Source organism: Corvus moneduloides, chromosome 6, assembly GCF_009650955.1.
Source record: "Corvus moneduloides isolate bCorMon1 chromosome 6, bCorMon1.pri, whole genome shotgun sequence".
NCBI lineage: Eukaryota > Metazoa > Chordata > Aves > Passeriformes > Corvidae > Corvus > Corvus moneduloides.
In genome coordinates, this window is record NC_045481.1 from 900,028 (window position 1) to 920,704 (window position 20,677).

Genomic DNA, 20,677 nt, shown 5'->3' on the forward strand with positions numbered 1-20,677 from the left:
TTTTCCTCCTGTGTCCCTCGGAGCCTGGTTTGGATGGAGGCTCCCGAAGTTTTCCCTTGTGTGCTTTAAGCACTTGTCCCAAAATCCTTCCAGGGAGAGCCTAATCCCTGCAGGGTGATTGAAAACCTTTAGCTCTGGCTGCCAGGGAATTTTGATGTCAAGTTTTCAGCTTTTGGGCATTTTGGTGGCTTTGCTTAGGCTGCTTCAGGCTGGAGGCTGGGACATCAATCCCGCTGGAGCCTGGGAAATGCTGACAGTAAATCCGAGCATGGTTTTGTAAGCAAAACCAACATTTTGGCCAATTTGTTAAGCACAAAACCCCTCCCAGGCCCAGGGAAGTGTTTCCTCCAGGAGCTGATGTCCACGTAGCTGTGGGCCTTGGAGCTCAGCTCCCTCTGGGAATTGCTTTTTAAAGTACTGGATGGAAAACCAGGGAAGTTGCTGCTTCCCTTATTTACTTCCTGTCACAGGTACCCATGTGTGAGTGAAAGTTTCCATTTTTAAGAGGAACAGTCAAAAAAGAATTGGGAATATGTAATTAAAAAGTTTGAATTGGAAAGTTTATTATTCCAAGAGGAGTCTTGTTGGTAGGATATGGAGATGGAATTTCTCTTGGCGTGGATGTGTATGTGGTGTCTCCTCTTTACTTGGAAAGGACCTGGAGGTTTTGTTGGAACTCTGAGGTTTTTCTCTATATTCCACAACCAGTTCTATTTCTCAGCTCCTCTGTGACACAGTAAATGTTATAAGGAATTAAGAACAATTAGTTTGTGCTCATTGTCATGATTCTCATCCCAATGAGAATCCCATCCATTCCTTTGCTTCATTGTGTGATGCCTTTGTGAAACCCCATTGCAATATTAATTAACCCCTCAAAGATGTTCAACCAGAGCCTTTGGCTGCTGTTTGTGTGTCCCAGGCACTGAACTTGGCAGACAATCTGTTCAGTCACCCTGAGGTTTCTCCTGGAGCAGGGAAGGTTTGGGACATCTGGGAGCTATCCCAGGGGTCTCTCCCTGTCCAGCACAACCTGGGCTGTGTGGGCCAGGCTGGCTTTAGGAGATAATGGAATTATAGGCTCATGGAAAGCTGCAGTTCCATATTCCAGGAGTTTTCCCAGTCTGAGAACCCACCTTTGTGGTGAACTGAGAAATTCAGTGAAATAAAAAAATAAAATATAAACATGTTGTGGATATGTTAGACTACAGATTCCCCCATTCACCTGGGGAATTGGGATAAACACCGAATTTGGAACACCAGGATGTTGGATAAAGGAGTTTTGAGGCTGAACCTGGTGCTGCTCCTCCCACTACTGAATAAATAAATATTTCCATTTCTGCTCAGACTCTTCTGTGTGCCGCCTGCTCTGTGAAAGAGGAGAGCAGAGTAAATGCAGCCTGGGAATGACTTAAACCACTGATTTTACTAATTAAATCAGAAATTTATTTAAAGCATGACCTTTTCTTTGCTAAATACTGGTATTATTGATATTTTCTCCCTACCTGTGGCCAGTTCTCAGTAAAAGCTGCTGGTGTTGCCAGGTACAGCTTTGAGACTGACTCTGGTGTGTGTGGTTTGCAAGAAACTGTTCCATTCTGGGATTTTGGGGTTCTGTTGTCTGTTTAAACCCTTCCCCATCTAAAGCACATAATTCAAAAGGTCAGTGTTTAATTTCTAAAATTTAATTTTTAAAATAGTGCAATTCTCTACCAGGTAATTTTCTTGGGCTTTTTTTCCCCTTTCAGTGTGAGTAGTTTTAACCTGTATTTTAGTAAGATCTGGAAAACAGCTAAAATGCTTGAAGTATTTGAAAATTGGGTAGCTGGGAAAGTAAAATTTGTATCAAAATGTTTGTCATTGTGCTGTTTGCCCGGAGCAGGACTGTGCTTTCATTTCACACACCGTTTATTTTGCTTTTCCCTACAATTCTCTGCATCCAATGATTTCCTTCACTCCCCGAAGCTCCGGCCCTCCCAAGGAATCCCAGCCAGTGAAGAGTTATTTTTCAGCAGGAAAAGAGCTTCCAGGACTTTATTGCAGCCCAGTGTGGAGCTGAGCTCGGAGCCTTCTGCCCGTGGTGCTGGTGAGTGGGGGCACAGGGACGTGCTGGAGCTGCCCAGGCAAAACAGATTTTAGTGCTTTAGTAGCCACAAGGGTCTGAAAAGCCTGGGCAAGACCAGACCTGAGTGATTGTGTCCCCATGGCCCTGGGTTCTGCCCTTGTCCCCTTTGAGGAATCCTGGCCTTGCCAAGTTTGCTCGCTCGCCATGGTTTGGGTTTTAAGGTGTTTGCTCCCCTTCACTGTCACAAACTCAAAGAGGGGATTGTTCCAGGGGGTTCTTTCGCCTCCCTGCAGTTCCCAGCTGGAGCAGTGCCCTGGAAGAGCGGCCAGTCCTTTTCCCTTTTTCCCTCGGAGCTGCTCTGTGAGGTTGCTTAGAGACTCTGGAATTAAGTACTTGGAGTGAGTTTGGGTTTCACACTCAGAGCCACACAGAGTCTCTATTCCCGATGAAGTATCAGTGGATATTCTCTGGTGGACACCACGTGTGAAGTATTGATTTAGTTCTTTGTGTTCCCTTTTGAAAGGTGCTGTGGGCTCTCATCAGCCCCAGATTTCAGGGAAATGTGGGACACTTGGATACCCACAGGCACGTGGGAAGAGTGGCAGTGTGGACTCTGATTTACAGCTTTTGGGATTAAATGACTGTCAGCAGGACAAAGGTATGTGGCTGCTGCCGGTGGCCTAAGGCAGGGCATGTCACTTTGGAGTTGTCTCTTTGTTCCTTTGCTTCCCTAAGAAATGAAAACTGTTACTGAAAGGTTGTTCAGTCCCTCTCCAGATGGCTCCTCCTGTGTGATTTAATTTGTGGTTGTTAATTTCCAGCCCCACCTTTGATCTCTGCCTGTGTCGGGGTGTTAGAGCAAAGGTGCTGCTGTGGGAGAATCAGAGCAGTGTTTGATCTACTTGCATCACTCTTTTGTTTGAACTAGAGTTCTCCAAAACATGCCAGAGAAATACTTTTAAGGCTTAAACTCACATTTGGAGGGGGAGTGCAATTTGCAGAATGAAGTTGTTTGGTTTGTCTGCTTGCTTGGGCAAAGCCTTCAGGCTTTGGCTGCCTAATGGTGCTTTATTTCATGGGACATTATCCTAATGATGTATCATTTCACTGGAAATTATTTTTATGGTGCATTATTTCACTGGAAATCATTCTTGTGGTGCATTATTTCATTATAAATTATTATTACAAGAGCCAGTTACCACAAGTACTGTTCTCTTTTCCTTTGTTCAGTTTGTTCCAGCCTCAGTTTTTTCAGCAAGACCCAGAGAAGTTTTTGCACTCAGGCAGAGCCCACCGTGTCCTTCCAAGGTCCCAGTGCCAGCCAGGGCACCTTCATCCTGCCCTCCTTCCCCCTGTCATCCCCCAGGAACAGCCCCAAGCACCTCTCCTCCCCAGCTGCCTCCCCGAGGAAGTCCCAGGAGGATCCCATGAGCCTCTCCAGCTCCTGGCCTCTCAGAAGCTTCGAAGGGCTGCCTAAGCCTGGGTCCCAGAAGCAGCTGCTCAGCCAAAAGCCAGGAGAAAACACAGGTGGGAACGTTCTCAGTGTGATAAAAAGGGATTTGGGGGTTGTCTTCTGAGTGATTTTTCAGTGGTCAGAAAATCCACAGAGGCAGGTGGGAGGGAATTGGGCAGTGCCCCAGGTGCAGTTAGGAATGGGAGGGGTGGATTGATTGATTGATTGATTGATTGATTGATTGATGGCTTCACTGGTCACATCCCTGCAGGCTTCTCCTCAAAAGTGGAGCCTTTGGATTTGTCATAAAGCAAAATATGCTACAGCTCTGCTTTTCTTCTCAGCAACATCTCAGGGGCTTCAAACTGAACTAAAACAAACCCCCAGAGGAGCACTTTTAGGGAAAGTCAGTACAGAAACACCTGTTAGTGTTCATACCCTGGTTCATACACATGCAAGAACAGGGTTACTCAGTGCATTTTGTCTTTTTGCTTCTTTATTTGAATCATGGAATCCCAGAATGGTTTGGGTTCGAAGAGACCTTAAAACTCATCCAGTTCCAACCCCCTGGGTAAAAACAGCTTTGCTCTCTGTTTTGGTTGATTCCTAATCACTCAGGAGGCTTCTGAAACAAAGTAACAGTTTCCACACCAAATTTTGCACTGATTAAAGAGGCCTGTTGGAAACTTTATCTTCACTGAGACCCATATTTTTGTGCATGTGTGGAAAATTTCCAGCTGAATGCTTTGGGAATTGCCTGTCCTGCAATGTGACTCTGCCTTGTAGATGTATTTATCGCTTGCTTTATTATTGTATTTATTATTTATTATTGTATTTATCACTTATCAGGTTTTGCATACGCATTTTGATTTTTTTCTGGTTCTTTGGAGTACCTTTGTTGTTACAGCAGCTTCCAGGGGAGTGTGGAGATGAGTGTTTTTCTCTTAATGAAGAAAGTTAATTACTTTTTAAAGGGACTAAGGACATGTGCATGGACTTTGATGATCCTTGTGGGCCTCCTCCAGCTGAGGCTATTTTGATTCTATGTTGGGATGCACATGCATGAAACACTGATTTATATTTTCCTAAAGGAAGGAGACACTAGAAGTGGAATAAATTGGTACCTGAGCCTGCACAAGTGTGTTTTTAACACTCATTCCGTGGCACAAGGGGTTTTGTGGACACAGAAGTGAGATGTAAAGTTTGTCCTGGTGCTGTCCCTGCCCAGCCCTGACAGTCCCTGTGTGTTTCAGGGGATAGCCCGCTGGAGAAGCCCTCCCTGGTGCTGGAGAAGCCCTCCCTGCCTCTGGAGAAGCAATCCCTGCAGCTGAGGGCCCCCCTGGGGAGACCCCCGGTGCCCCAGGGGAGGCTGCGAGGGGCCCGGCCCGTGCCCCCCATCCCGCGCCTGCCCAGCCCCAGGGAGCCCCCCGGGGCCAGGGATGGCAGCGAGGGCACGGAGCTGGCAGCGGGGCTGGCAGAGCTGCACGTGGAGCCTGAGGACGTGGACCTAGAAGAGGTGGGTGAAATGTGAAAGATGCACTTTCACAGTGTTGTCCCATCCCTGGAGGTGTTGAAGGGTGGATGGGGCTTGGAGCAGCCTGGGACAGTGGAAGGTGTCCCTGCCCATGGAACAAGGTGAACTTGAAGGTCCTTTCCATCCCAAACCGGTCTGGGATTCTGTGACTTCCTGGCTTTGCCTTTTTGTCTGTACCTTCCATCCTCTGGTTCCCACTTGTGAAGGGTCCCAACCCCCAAATGTCCTCCCCAAATGGGGGAGAAAGTCCTTGCCAGGAATAAGAGATGAGCGGGACTTTTGCATCTTCTCAGTCTTCAGGCTGTTTATTGTATCTTATCAGTGACTTAAATGCCAACAGCACAGCGTGAAGCAGAGCAGATACCAAAAGGCAAATGCAGGAAAACTCAAGACCTTTTAAAGGTAAACTGAGCAATGGTCACTAAAAGTGTGCATTGTTTTGACTCTTCCACCAATGCCTAATGAACTGTCCTGTCACACAGCCTGTGCTGCAGCCTTTCCTCACCAATCACTCTGTGCTACCAACACTGCAGAAAATGGAGTAGGTGAAGAAGAAGGAAGAGACCTGACAAACCCCAGGGATCCTCCATCTTGCCTTCATCTACTTACTGTACTAATAAACCTAAAATCTCTAAACTATGTATTATACTACCAGCTAACTCCCACCCTTGTAGATTCTAATTCATCCCAGAGCCTTGGCAGCCCTCTCCATGGACGAAGGTTAAAAACAGTGTTTTCCAGGGGGGATGGGTCCTTCAGGACAGGCAGAGAAACACTCCCTGCACTTTGGGTTCCAACATCTCCCCCTCCTGTTTGAACCATGAACACTGCTTTAACTGCTCTGTTAGAACATTTTTGGATACACTGAAGCAGACAATGCACAAATACTGTGATAACTAAAATGACAATCAAAACGTACACACCCCATTTCAAAAATTCCCTCCATACTGGAGTGAGGCTTAACCAATCAGACAGATCATCCAACCATGATCCCCTTTCAGCTCTGAGTTTGGTGATGCCTTCTTCTAATTGTCAAATGCTCTTGTGTATTGATACCGAATGGCCAGAAAGGTTCATGCAACACATTCCATCAAAGTCTTTGCATCCATGTCCGTGCACTAACAAAAGATGATCTGTCACTGCTCTGTTTGGCAAGGTTGCATGTCTTACACTTTGAACATCTATTAACAGATTGCTCAATGCAAGAGAAATGGCATGAGAGTTCTTACTTAGCCAACAGCCTAATTGATCCAATTGTTTCAAGGCTGCTCCTGCAGCAGCTTGAGGTACAAAGAGAGCTGCAGCAAACCTTCTTTCAAAATTCCAAGCTTTGAATTTATCATCACAATCGGGTGTGTATTGCTCAACAAATCTTTTTTCTCTATGCTTGTGTTCTTCTATCATTTCTATGTTAGGTGGTAGTAAAGTAAGATTCCCAATGCTACATGGACCACCTTCAGGGTTTGATGGAATGGCAGGCCAAACTCTATCTCCACAAATAAAAAAATCTTCTTGTGGTAACTGTAAGGGAACATGGTTGGGTGCTGTGTGCAAGATTGAGGTGAAACTGCACCAAGATGTCACATTTTCGTACAATGCATGATTTGGAGTGACATCTGTGGTTGTGTTTTTATTCTGACTCAGGAGAATCAAATATTATGCAAGAATCCATTCTTACTGAGCCAAGGATTTCCAATTCTTGAGGTTCATAGGGTGTCTCAGGGAGAAATTTAGTCCACACACCCCATTCCTCTGTGGGATTCGAGAGGAATCGTGAAAGATCTGAAGAAACATTTTTTGTATTGGCCAATTGTCTGCCGGTAATCCAACCAAACAAAATGGCTTTTCTGGACTTGACTAAGTCAAACAAATGGTATCCAAACCTGAGGCATTGGCTAAGGCTACCCAAACATTGGTTTTTGGTTGACTCACGGGCAGAGTCACGTTACTCAAGGCAAATAATGCAATAATAAGGCACAAGTATGGTACCTGACTTAGTTCCATGGTTTTCTTTGGTTTCTTTTCTCAGTCTCGTTTTGAGACACACCAATCATAGGGAGTAAGGCACAAAAGTTATTTCTTTTGCAATCAATTTTGAAAATTTGGACTTTTTTGGATTCACTCTAAAGTTCTCTCCAATTACCATGGAGACAAGGACTATGTCCCCTCTCATAACCCAATTAAAATTTCAGTGGCCTTACACTTTGTATGTAATTCTGGATCATAACACGATCTCACCACACACTTGTCAACAAGGCTTTACAATACCAACCATTCCCACACTATCAAACTGGCACAAAACCCAAAGTTCACAGCTTCTGCATGTGGGATGAAAGATGTTAATCATCAGCTGCAAGCTTTCGGCAGTTCACATCTGTGTGCTTGCTTCTCTGCTCCGGGGGCATCCGGGTATTCCTGTGGCTTGTAGGGCTTCCCGTTCTCTGAAGGAATCCGCTTTGGACCAGCACCTGTAGAGACACAAGCGTACCTTTTGCCCCAGGTTATTAGTTGAAATGCACTTTCAATTTTCCCTGTCTCTGGATTTCTGATCTAAACCAAAGGGTTTGCCTTTAACTTTGCCTATATGGTGTTGGAAAAATGTCTAATTATTGGTGAATTTGATTCTGCAAAAGAGCTGTTTAAAAAATTTGACGTACAGCGCTTTATTCAAGCGCATTTAAGGCGTAGCTTCTGCCTCCCCCTTTTTTTGTTTATCCAAAAGGGATTTTAAAGTGATTGCTTATGATTGCTTACCCTGTAAGAGAATGAGGAATACTGAAGAAGTGACGTGCACCCCAACTCATTAAGAATTTTTGTAGCTCTTTTGCTATGTAAGCTGGATCATTGTCTGGTTTTATTTCTTGAGGAACACCTAATGATGGAAATGCTTGCAGAAAATGCTGACATGCATGTTTCACTGTTTCTCCTGTGTGCAAGGAAGCAAAGACTGCATTGGAAAATGTATCCACTGGCAGATGGATATTTTTATATTTTCCAAAAAATGAGTATTTGGCATTTGCCACTCTGTCAAGGGCCTTTTGAGCCTCAGGAGTAAGAGTCCTGGGAGACATGATGTCACAGTCTCCTCTTAGCAAGTCAAAAACTGGAGCAAATTCATCATTGGTGGTCTGCAAAATCAGCCTGATTCAGTTCATTTTCCCTAAGAGCTGCTGTAGATTTTGCAGGTTGTTGACGCAGGTTCTAATTGCTGCATCTTGCGCTGTGATTCGGTGCTCCTGCATTCTCTGCAGACCGGGCAAAACCTTGTGATGTCTCCAAATTTTTCACACCTGAAGCATGGCCTTCTTGAGAATTTTGTGGCCACCACTTCTGTGGAGTTACTTTGTTGTAAATCTGGACGAAGCTCTGTGAGAGTTTTTGAAAGGAGTTTTCTGATTTCTTGTCCCAAAATGCTTGCTTGGATTGTTGCAATATGCTCAGGTGTGCCCACCTCGCTGCATGCCTCTATCATTTCAGTCACGCTTGGTAGACCAGGCATGGCACTGATTATACACTTGCACTCTGCATTAGTGTTTTCAAATGCAAGACCTTGTAGCAGATGTGGTTTTGCTGCTTCATCACTGACTTGTCTGTCCAAGGGTTGCTTGAGACAATCGACAAATGAGGTGAAGGACTCAGGAGGACCTCGTTTTACTTTTGTGTAAGCGCCTTCTGGGGTTCTGTCTGGTGGAATTTCTAAGATTGCGTTTTGCGCTGCTTCTTTGATGTCCACAAGCACATTTCGAGGCAAGAGCACTGCCTGATCTTCTGGTCTTTCATGAGGTTCATCCCCAGCCAATTGCTCCAGTGTGAGAGCTGCGTGCGGTCCTCCCGCGTATCTTCCTCTCAGCTCGTGAAGCGCTCTCCTCCATCCTGCCTCCCACAGCAGGAGTTGTGTGTCCATAAAAATTATTGAGGCAATATTCCTACAGTCAAAAGGTACCAAATCGTAATTGTTAAATGTGCCTCTTAAAAGCTGTTTAAAGTATGGACTTCCCAATCCATCGTTTCTCAGTGCGTCCGTTAAATCTTTGATGACTTGATAATCCAGAGGTTGCCATGCAGGATTTTGATTGTGTCTCCCATATGTCACTGGCAGTACGATATTATCTGTTCCTGCCATAGCAAAGTCTCTCTCTTTGACTCCTTTTTTCCTGATGCTTGCCCAGTCTGTTAAACCGGACGTATGTCTTGAAACATACTTGTTAAAGGGCACCGAATTCATACCAGCATTCTGTGGATCTGGAACTCGCCAAGATGCAGTTTCTTCTTGACTGAAGAATCCATGCATTCCATCTCCTCTTCCCTCTCCTGGCTGAAGAATGGGGAGGGGTATCTGTAGTGGTGCACCGTGAGGAAGTAGGGGTGGGATGGCTGAAGCCACCATTGCCGGAACAGTAGATGGCATTGATGTAGACATAGAAGGGATATTTACAGTGGATGCAGGTAGGGGCCTGCCATCGTCTTCCAAGGATGAGGGTTGGGGACCCAGTGCACAATGTTGAGGTAGAAATTCTCTAGCACATTCTATGGGTTGGAGAAAAAGCTGACATACAAAGTCTTTTGAAAATTGAAATTGATGTTGATGTGTCGAGGAGGTGGAATGTTGTTGTTGGAAGTGAACTCCAGGAATGGGCATTGAAGAAACTGGAGTGGTACTTGTTACATTATAAAAATAAGGTGAACCTTGCGATGATATAGGAATGCCTTGTGAGGCTGTGATGGTTATAATATTTTCATCACCGAGGTGTTGAGCAGGTACTTGTGGTTGTAAAAGTCCTATAACGTCAGCTGAACGATCTTCAGTAGTTTGCAGAGGATGTGCTGTAAATGATAGGTCTCCCTCCGAGAATTCCCGTTTAACCGGGACAATATTTATTTTATCTTGTTCTCCTGGTGAACGAACAGAAGGAAACGTGGTAAAATTTGGACTCGGCTGCGTTGGCGGCGTCGGCTTCGATTGCGTGGTGTCGAATCTGAAATACGATTGAGTTTGCTGCAGTTCTCGCGCTGTTCCACCGGGAGGCGCTGCCGCCCCACGCCCTGCCTGCCGCGGGTCCGGTGCGGGTTTGCCATGGACGGCCCGGGGCGCGGGCAGAGGCGGGACGGGGCTGGGACCGGGACCGGGGCTGGAACCGGGACCGGGGCTGGGGCTGGGGCTGGAACCGGGACCGGGGCTGTGCCGGGGCTGGGGCTGGAACCGGGACCGGGACCGGGGCTGGGGCTGTGCCGGGGCTGGGGCTGGAACCGGGACCGGGACCGGGGCTGGGACCGGGGATGGGGCTGGGGCTGTGCCGGGGATGGGGCTGGGGCCGGGGCTGGGGCTGTGCCGGAGCTGTGCCGGGGCTGGGGCCGGAGCCGCGGCTGTGCCGGGGCTGGGGCTGGGACCGGGACCGGCCAGAGCTGAGGCTGTGCCAGGGCTGGGACCGGGACCGGCCCCAGCTGAGGCTGTGCCAGGGCTGGGACCGGGACCGGCCCGAGCTGAGGCTGTGCCAGGGCTGGGACCGGGACCGGGACCGGCCCGAGCTGAGGCTGTGCCAGGGCTGGGACCGGGACCGGGACCGGCCCGAGCTGAGGCTGTGCCAGGGCTGGGGCTGGGGCTGGGACCGGGACCGGCCCGAGCCCGAGGCTGTGCCGGGGATGGGACCCAAGCGCGGCGGGGCGGGGTGGCCCAAACGGGGAAGAGATGCAGCGTGAGACGGAGGAATGGCAGTGGCGGGGTAATCGGTAGAGACGGGAACCTCGCAGCCCGTGGCGCGCTGTAGGAGCCGAATTCGAAGTGGGCTGGAGAATGGGAAGGGGCAGCGCTCCGGGACCGTCCCCGGTTGCGAGGGGCCGGCAGGAGCGGTCAGCGCTGCCCCGAAGCCGCCTGCGGTGTCGGAGGAGCGGGCTGACAGCTGCGGGCTGACGGCTACCGAGCCGCTCGGGGAAGGAGGCCGGCAGACGCCGCTGGATGTGCCCCTGTGCCTTGGGAGGGGGAGCAGGGGCGGCGAGGGCTGTGAGACCACGCTCTCGGAGACGAGCTCCGCTGTTCTGGAGGCAGCAGGAGCCACGGAAAGGGAAGAATCAGCCCCCTCCCTTTCCCTCTGAGCACGCGTGGTTGGAGAGGGTTCGAAAAAAATGATATTATGTTCCTCTGTGGGAGCGATTGAAAGTTTTAACTGCGGGTCTGAGACGAGACGCTTTTTTGGTTTTACTGCGGCTGTCCCCCCGCCTTGTACCGATCCTCCCGCCTGCAGGCACGGGTCATCATCGTCCGCGCTTAGAAGGGCGGAGATTTTGTCCCCTATTTCGGGCGGGGTGTCTTCCCCCGGAGCTGGGAGGGGGGTCTGAGGAGCCCCTGCCGCTAGCAGAGGCTTTTGGGCAGTTTCTGCAGCAAGTTTAGAGGTTCCAGATTTTAGTGGAACGGTTTGGAGGTCCTGGGGAGTTTGCAAAGCCTCTTTTTTAGGAGAAGTGGATGTTTCTTGCCTCCTGTATCACTTCATAAAGTACTCTCCCAGGTGATAATAAGCTCGCGGCACATTTGTCATTTAAGGTTGCTAAATGATATAATAGCATATTTACATTTTCCAAAAAACCTGGATCGAAAAGATCCTTTACTGTAGCATTTGGGTATTTCTTTTTTATCCAGGATACCAAGGTTTCTAATTGCTTTCTGGTTATAGTTGCTGGGTGTTTCTTAATCATCGATTCTAAGTTATTGGGAACATAGGTCTCTGTTTTCGAGAGACCCCCTCCCATTTCTAGTTTTGGACAGCTTACCAGCTCTCAGTTGTTTCTTTCGCTCCTTGGAGTCCCAGTCCGGGCTGTGGCCAGCAGGTCATGGCGTTCTGGTCCCTGTGCACCAGTTCATGAGGTCCTGGGCTTCCAATTCCGCCTCCGGACGTATTTTGGTTTTGGCTGTTGGCTGCTGTCCAGTGAGCTCCTGGCAGGGTGCGCCCCAGTGAGGGCACCAGATGTGAAGGGTCTCGACCCCAAATGTCCTCCCCAGATGGGGGAGAAAGTCCTTGCCAGGAATAAGAGATGAGCGGGACTTTTGCATCTTCTCAGTCTTCAGGCTGTTTATTGTATCTTATCAGTGACTTAAATGCCAACAGCACAGCGTGAAGCAGAGCAGATACCAAAAGGCAAATGCAGGAAAACTCAAGGCCTTTTAAAGGTAAACTGAGCAATGGTCACTAAAAGTGTGCATTGTTTTGACTCTTCCACCAATGCCTAATGAACTGTCCTGTCACACAGCCTGTGCTGCAGCCTTTCCTCACCAATCACTCTGTGCTACCAACACTGCAGAAAATGGAGTAGGTGAAGAAGAAGGAAGAGACCTGACAAACCCCAGGGATCCTCCATCTTGCCTTCATCTACTTACTGTACTAATAAACCTAAAATCTCTAAACTATGTATTATACTACCAGCTAACTCCCACCCTTGTAGATTCTAATTCATCCCAGAGCCTTGGCAGCCCTCTCCATGGACGAAGGTTAAAAACAGTGTTTTCCAGGGGGGATGGGTCCTTCAGGACAGGCAGAGAAACACTCCCTGCACTTTGGGTTCCAACACCACTGAAAGGAACTTGAGGTGTTAAACAGAGGAGGAATTTCTGACATGAAAAATATTCAGCAAAAAGAGGGAAGAATGCTGCAGCATGAAACTCTTAATATTTATAGATTTCCCTGCTTATTTGTGTAGGACCTCTGCTTGCTGGGCACTGATTGCATGATTTAGAGGTGGTTAGATGGGATATTGGGAGGGAATTCCTTGCTGGGAGGGTGGGCAGGCCCTGGCACAGGGTGCCCAGAGCAGCTGGGGCTGCCCCTGGATCCCTGGCAGTGCCCAAGGCCAGGCTGGACATTGGGGCTGGGAGCAGCCTGGGACAGTGGGAGGTGTCCCTGCCATGGCAGGGCTGGGATGGGATGATCCTTAAGGTCCTTTCCAAGCCATTCCATGGTTCTGTTTCTGTGATGAGCAGATTTGCTGGGAAAAGCCTGAGGTGCCACTGTGTGTGCTGGCAGCCGTCAAACCCCTCCTTTAATCTACTGAAAACCACGGAGCAGTTGATGCATTTTAGCAGGAATCTGTCCCTGTGCTGTGGGAAGGGCAGCTGGGGTACAGCAGTGCTGTGAAGTTGTATTTGCTTGCAGGATAATTATTCTTGTGAAATAAAACAAGGAATCATTGTAATCCCACAAAAACCGTGTGAGTGCTGATCACACTGCTCAGCAGTGCCTTGTGCACCCCATGGACTGAGCGGAACACTCAGGAATAGACATTATTTAGCTGAAAAAAGCTTTTTCCCTCTGCAGTGACTCCCCCCTGTCATTTTTTCCCTGCTGTCCAGATGCAGAATTCCCTGAGATCCCTGCGGAACAGCGCAGCCAAGAAGAGGGCAAAGCTGAGCAGCAGCATCGCAGACCTGGAGAGCCCCGACTCCGATGTGAAACTCGAATTTTCCGGGGACTGCCCCTCCCAGGGCTCCTCCCCCAGCGCCGCCTCCACCGGCGAGAGTGGGATTTATAGCCAGGAGTCCCTGAGCTCCCCCGTGGCCGCCCTGCCCCCCAGGAGGAGAGTGATGTGAGTGTCACTTGGTGTCCCCTCAGCCTGGAAATCCCCACGCAGCCTTAGTTAAATCATGATCTCAACTGGCACATATTTTATATAGGGTTGCCTTGCTTAATAGCCTGATTTTTCTATGTGAATTATGTTCCTCTCTGAAAATACAAGAGCTGCTTAATGACATTATTCTATTTTTTAATGGCTTTTAACATGAATTTGCAGTGCCCAGGGCAGGGAGGCAGTGCCAGGGGCAATAAATATTTGATAAAGACTTTCCCTGGCACACCAAGAACATGACCCAGAGCTGAACAGGGGAGTGAGAAGGACAAGAGTGAAGAGGAAGGATAAGTTTGGGTTATTACAGCCTGGAAATTGAAGGAGGAATGGCTTGGGTTTGTTGAGAAGAGGAAAACAATGCGTGTGTTTCTTATTGTGGATCGAGATCTGGTTCTGTTTATTCCTGAGAGGTAATTGTGAATTTAAAATGCCTTTCCAGAGCTCTTCTAAATAGAAATTGTGTGGTAACAACTGCTGCTCTGGTTGTAAAGGGCAACAACCCAGCTGGCTATGAGAAGTATAAACTATTGTTCAATGAAATAAAAAGGAGGTTGAGGAATTTTGCAAATTTCCCAGTCGAAAAAATTTCCTTTTCTGCTCCCAGAGCCCATGATGAAGCTCTTTGTAGCTCTGCTCTGAAGGTATTTTTGTGTGTCCTAAAAGAATCTTTTCTAGATTCCCAGAATCCCAGAGCAATTTGGGTTGGAAGGGACCTGAAGAATCACCCAATTCCAAGCCCTGCCACGAGCAGCCTTCCATGTAACTGATGTATGACTGCGTGAACAGAACAGAAAGCAAAATGAGGAACGTAAAAAGGAAAGGGTTTTGAGGCAGAAGGAGCCTGGAATGATTCACAAACAGAAGGTGTTCAGTTGTGCAGCCCCGAACTAATTTATATTCACATCCCTTCCCTGTGTGCATTATTGCTGAGTCACATTTTTAAAATAATCTTTAAAATACCACATTCAAGTGCTGGAATCCTTCAGAAGTCAGGGCTGCAGAGTCCTGGGTGTGCTGGTTTGGGCTAAGCCATGCTCTGTACAGCGTTGCCATATCCATTATCCAGTGCTCAATATTCTACTGGATCCTCAGCCAGAGGAGTTCTGAACTAGCCAGCAAGAGAGGGGACATGTGGCAGTCACACTGAGCTGGGAGAAGTGACAGAGTCCATCCCAAATGACACTGAAAGCCTTGGAATGCTCAGAAAAATGCCAGAGAATTTAGCTCCGGGGGTTTGTGAGCACTGGCACAAACGGGCATTGTCTGTTCACAAAATCTGTGCCTGGGCACCAAGAGTGGGGCTTTTGGTGTGTTTGCTTTTGGAAGGGTTTGGTTATCTGCTGATAAACTGCCATGAGTGATGGGAGCTGGATACAGGAATTAGGGACATTCCTGGAGCAGGGGCCTTCCCTTGGAGCTTAAAAGAGTCTTTGGTTGTGGGGATTGCACTGGCTCTGGGTTCCATCATCGTTCCTATCCAGAGAATCATTTGAAATTTAAAACCATTTAGAAATTGTTCTTGTAGATCGGAGCACTTTCCTGAATGTCTCTGCTGGACATTCTTCACTTCCAGCTCATCCCTGGAAGTGGCAGGAGGATTTGGTCACTGTCCTTGGCCAGGTTGGAGCCAGCACCATCAGTCCCCAGGCCAAACAATTCCTCACTTTATGGATGTATCCTAGATTTACTCCTAGTGTAAGGTTTCCTCATAAGGGCTTTCTTTATGTTGTTCTTCATAATGGACCTGCTCATCAAATAATTCCCACTGAATTCCTTCTCTGCTCAGTGTGAACATTCCTGGAAATACTGGAAATAGTTTTTCCATGGAGAAACTGAAATCTGTTTTTGTCTTTGCTACAAAGTGTTTTTGGCTGGACTTTGACGAGTGTGCAGGACTGTATGTATGAAATGTGTTTATCTGAACAGGTCAGACACTTTCCCAGCACTTGGCAGCAAATCCCACCCTGCAAAATTATCTCCAGCAAGGCCCAGGGACGCAGAGGTGGCAGAGCATCACCCTGGCACAGGTATGTTCCTGTCAGCACTCCCCTGAGGGACCGCAGTGGCCCCTTGATGTGGCTGTTCTCCCTTGGCTGGTGAGTTACATCCCCTCAGCGCTCACCAAAGGGAATTTCTGGCTGCTCTGGGGCCAAACTGGGGTTTCAGGGTCCTCAGGTGAGGAGTTCCAGCCTTGCAAGCTGCTCATTTCCTGTGGGAGCTGAGGTTAAGCGGTGCTGGTGTTTTACCCTCCCAGTGCAGTACAGATCCCTGAAATGGGCAGGGACCAACTGCTTGTGATTATTTGTGTTTCATCAGTTTTGGTGCTGCTGGATGGAGGAAAGGAGCTGAGGGAGCTGTGTCCACAGGCTGTCCCTCCAGGCCTTGTCCCCAGTCCCTCTGCAGCTCTCCTGGAGCCCCTTTAGGCCCTGCAAGGGGCTCTGAGCTCTCCCTGGAGCTTTCTCCTCTCCAGGTGAACATTCCCAGCCTGGCTCCAGGCTCAGTGGGGTATGAGCATCCTTCATATGAGTATTCAGTAAATCCTGTTGACTTCAGTAACCTGACCATACCCCGGTTCAGGAAGGGATCAGTTCAGATGAGGGCTGATGTTTTGGGAGGATAAAACGTGCCCCAAAGCATAACCAACATGATTTGTTCTACAGTGAGTGCTTTTTGTGCTTTCAGGCCCTGCAGAGTCAGTGTCTACTTTTGCACCGAAGAATGACCTGGGCTTCACATCTGAAGATGTTGTTGTTGTTGGTAAAGGTACCACAGACCCAAAATCATCTCCTGTAGCTCTTTGAGTTATGAAATGAGGGGAAATGTGCCTTTTTGGAGTGGGAAACGAACAAATAGATCCATACAATGTTGTATGTAGATTGTTGACAATCCCCAGTTTAATGGGAATACAAAGAGTTATGCATGGAAGTGCTGCAGTTCCTGGATAGACAATTCCAGTCACAGCATCTCTGGAATGAGAAGGTTTAATGTCCCTTCCATCCCAAACCAGTCTTTGACCCCGTGTTCTGCCCCCCAGGTGTTTTTGGGAGCCCTCCTGCCCGAGCTCACATGACCAATGGGGATGACCAGGCTGCCAGGGAGGGAGCTGAGGCAGCCCCAGGGAGAAGCTTCCAGCAGACCAGCGCTTCCCACTCCCATTGCCATGCAGAGAATGAAGGAGAGGTAGGAACTGCCCAGCTTGGTGCCATCTCATCCTGGTCTTGTGGGGGTGAACCCAGCCCAGCACAGCCGCAGTCTCTGTGCTGGGGCAACACGAGATTGATGGGAACAGCCAAAGCCATCGAGCTGCTGCTCCTGGCTTTTCCTCTTGGTGCCACCTGGATGGCAAATGGATGTGCCAGGAGCTTCCCACCACGCTCAGAAATCCATGGAGAAGGGCTGCAGGAGGGAGTGGAGCTGGAAAATGCCCTCCCTGACTCCCACAGCACGTGCAGATGTGGAAGGAGGGATTGGCTGGGTTGGATCAGGTCCTGTTTTCCCCAGGGATGAATTAATCCAGCTCCATTCCTAAATTTTTCTTAAAAGCCTCCCTGAATATCTGCCCATAACCTGGTTTCCTGAGGAGTGGTGCTGTTTGTTCAATACTCTTTACAAGTGGAAATGGAGGAAGATTTATCTGAGTGAAGTGTGACACAAAGGCAAAAAAAATTGAAATGAAACTCTTTCTACAAGCCTTTAAAATAACATTTGACGAATACTAAAACTTGAAGTTAATGATTAACAATGTCTTAATTTTCTGATTTCCACTGAAGATGTGAACCCTTAGAGGGATCAAAGGAGGAAATGGGGGAATGTATTAAATGTGGCTGAGCTTTCCTGAGGCACAAAAAGTGTCATAAACACATGAGAGAGAAGGGTCAGATCAGAGGAAATCCTAATTTTCCGTGCTGACCTTGGCCAGCATCAAGAACTGGGGCATCAGGTCTGGGCTAACTTGTGCATGAATTTTGTTGCAGATAAAAGTGACCTTGTCCAAATCTGCTCAGGAGAAGCTGAGGAAGAAAAGGAAAGAAGACAAAGAGGACAACCATAAAGAGCAGCAGGAAGTCAAAGACTTGGAAGGGAAGGAAGAAAACCCTTGGGAAAGGATTAGACTGAGTATGAGTGAACCAGAGAAACTCACAGCAGAAAGTGAGGATGAGGGTTTGCCTTAAATGAATATTCCCTGTTCAATGCTGCTGAAATGGGCTGGAAGTACTGGTTTTTAACTTGGTTCTAATGGGTTTTATTGTAGTCTGGACATTTCCTTCTTTCCTAGGATTTAATTTCTGTGGGGATTTATTGACATCACCAAGAAATGGATCTTTGTCCTTAGACAATGTGGCCTTGAACCCTTCCCTGAAAAGAACATCCAGTTTGAAGAGGTCAAAGTGTTCATCCTTGCTAGATTCTGGTAAGCTGGGACAGTAAACTCTTAAAATTATTTGGGTAGGTGGAGTGGGACAGTCCCAAATTACAATTTATTTGTGCAGTGGACAGTCCTGAGATGCTCTGGAAGATCAGCACTGTGAGGCTGGGGCTGGAGGGGATTTAATTCCTCATTGGGGATTCAGTTGATCATTTTTCATCTAGAATCTGTTAGGGAGATTCATGAACCATCAGAGGGTTTTTGTTTGATCGGGATCTGAAATGACACAATGCATTAACAGCAAACTGAGTCCCTCCTGTCCCCCAAAACCCTTTTCTGGGTACATTTTGGCACTGAGTTGTCTTTAAAATAAGCAGTAGAAAAATGTTAAAAGCTCCTACTGATGGTGCTTAAAGATGGCCAGAATTTCTCAAGTGTCTCTTCAAGGTTTATGATGTTGTTTTAGCACACTGTGCATCTGTTTTTGCATGAAACAACCACTACCTTTGTGTTTGTGACTCTCAGAAGTGAAGGTTGTGTGCAAAATCGAATTTACATGAATGAAACTCTGAGTGATTGAGGCTTCCCCATCCCTGGCAGTGCCCAAGGCCAGGCTGGACATTGGGGCTGGAGCAGCCTGGGACAGTGGGAGGTGTCCCTGCCATGGCAGGGGTGGCACTGGGTGGGATTTAGGATCCTTCCCACCCAACTCATTGTGGGATTCTGTGTCCTTTGGAAAACCTGCTTCCCGTATTGACACTGAACCGTGCCTTAAATCAAGTCCCTCCTGATGGGAGAGAATTTGCTGAAAGTCCTTGCAAGGAGTTTCAAAGATAAACAGAGACTTTTCCTGGAGTTTCAATGCTTCCAGATAGTTGTGTATTAAGTCTTATCAGAGGAACAGAGCCACCAGCGTGACCCAGGTACAGCACAGAAGACAGAAAAGCAGGAGTGAGCTCGAGTCATCCAGATTTACACAGCTTTTAAAGATATTTTAACCAATAGTTACTAAAAACGTCCATTATTTTCACTTTCCTACCAATTATTCAGTAACACAGGCAGGAACTGCAGAATTCTCTATCCAGTCATTCCAAACCACTTTTACTGCAGAACATGGAGTAGTAGAAGAAGGAGAAGAAGGTTTAGAGAACAACAACAATCCTCCATTTTGGTACTTTTTACTCTTACCTATTTACTACAAAGAGAAGCCCAAAACCTCTAAATTTTTCACCCTGTGACAATCTCACATAGTAGTCTATCACCTAATTAGTCTATCACCTAATTAGTCTATCACCTAATTCACACCACTGTGTTTTCTAGTTCTTGTCTGACTGTTGGTAATTTTTTCCAAGGTTTGAAGCTAAACCAGTGTTGTTCAGGGAGGCAAGAACCCTTAAAAACAGGCAGAGGAATCCTCTCGGCACTCTGGGTTCCTGCACCGTAGTGTTATGAACATAGATTATATTGGCTTTTTGCAAGTATAAAGGTAGATATTATATAATGTTGGAAGTGCTTTTTGCTGTGTGGATGTAGTTTTCTCTCTTTTTAGCAAGAATTTAGCAAGTGTGAGCGGGTAAGAGAACCTCCAAGCGAACAGAGGATGAGGCCCGAGGAGCTGCTGACCAACACTTTGTCCAGAGAACAAAAGGGCCCAAAGGCTGCTCTGCCCGGAGAACGGGCGGCCAGGAGGGTCCGAGAGCCGCTATCACCGCTCTGCCCGGGGAGCAAAGAGGCCCAAAGCTGCAATCAGCCCTGACTGTCTGGAGAATTAAGAGGCCCACTCTACCATCGACTCTTACCTAGCGGGCCCAACCCCAAGAATCAAAAGAAATAAAACCACAAGGCAGAAGACTACGCATGCTCTAAAAAGGCGGACCCAAGGAGTGGCCATGCAGAACAGCTCCGGGAAAAGTTTGAATATGAATAGAGAACAGACAGTAAAAATGGTATAAAAAGGACTCACCTCGAGCATCAGGGGTGCTCTTGGCAGAGCGCCAAGGCACCCGGCCGTTATCCCTTTGCTTTATTTTATGTGTCTCTTCTTGTCTCTCTATTAAACCCTTTAAATTCTCACAGGAGAGTGCAGCTCGTTTTCCACAGCAGCAGCAGCATTTTGCAGCAGGCTCTGCGCTGTGCCCTGCTCTGGCTGACACAGCGTGCAGCGCTGCTGATGCTCCCTCCCTTCCCTTCCGTTCCCGCAGAGGAGCCGTGCCCGGCGCCACGGGGCCGCTGCCGGGAGCCGCCGCTGCCGCCGAGCCCCGAGGTGCTGGACCCCGCCGAGCTGCAGCCCTTCCCCAGGCCCGACACGGCGCTGGCAGAGGCGCTGGCACTGCTGAATGACCAGGACTGGTGCGTGCACAGGGGGCCTGGGCACGGTGGGCAGCGGGGGAAATCTCTGTAAAATGCAGAGAAGTGGGTGCAATGTTAAAAAACAGTGAGGGGGTGCTGTGGGTGAGAGAGGAGAGGAATGGGGGAGTTCGGTCAGATTTGAGATTAAAGGAACTTTGAAGGGCCAGTTCTCAGCCCTCATTTACAGAGACTTGGAGGGTCTGAGTTTAAGGACTGGAGAGGCCTCACAGACACCTTCCTGGTGTTTTGTGTGGAATTAGCAGCATGTCCTTGGTGCTTTGTGTGGAATAGAAGCTCCTTCCCAGT

The 20,677-nt window shown here is 48.0% G+C and overlaps 1 protein-coding gene across 5 annotated transcripts in view; it reads left to right on the forward strand.

Annotated features, from left to right (window-relative positions):
* TOGARAM1 (TOG array regulator of axonemal microtubules 1) overlaps nucleotides 1-20,677 on the forward strand; it is a 40,955-nt gene that overhangs the window by 5,536 nt on the left and 14,742 nt on the right. For all 5 annotated transcript variants that reach the window (XM_032113268.1, XM_032113269.1, XM_032113270.1 and 2 more), the window contains 11 exons: nucleotides 1,963-2,083; nucleotides 2,586-2,720; nucleotides 3,293-3,589; nucleotides 4,769-5,031; nucleotides 13,385-13,617; nucleotides 15,583-15,683; nucleotides 16,339-16,419; nucleotides 16,691-16,836; nucleotides 17,631-17,805; nucleotides 17,933-18,067; nucleotides 20,224-20,371. In XM_032113268.1, coding sequence (XP_031969159.1) covers nucleotides 1,963-2,083; nucleotides 2,586-2,720; nucleotides 3,293-3,589; nucleotides 4,769-5,031; nucleotides 13,385-13,617; nucleotides 15,583-15,683; nucleotides 16,339-16,419; nucleotides 16,691-16,836; nucleotides 17,631-17,805; nucleotides 17,933-18,067; nucleotides 20,224-20,371 — 1,835 coding nt within the window. The remainder of the gene's footprint in view (nucleotides 1-1,962; nucleotides 2,084-2,585; nucleotides 2,721-3,292; nucleotides 3,590-4,768; nucleotides 5,032-13,384; nucleotides 13,618-15,582; nucleotides 15,684-16,338; nucleotides 16,420-16,690; nucleotides 16,837-17,630; nucleotides 17,806-17,932; nucleotides 18,068-20,223; nucleotides 20,372-20,677) is intronic.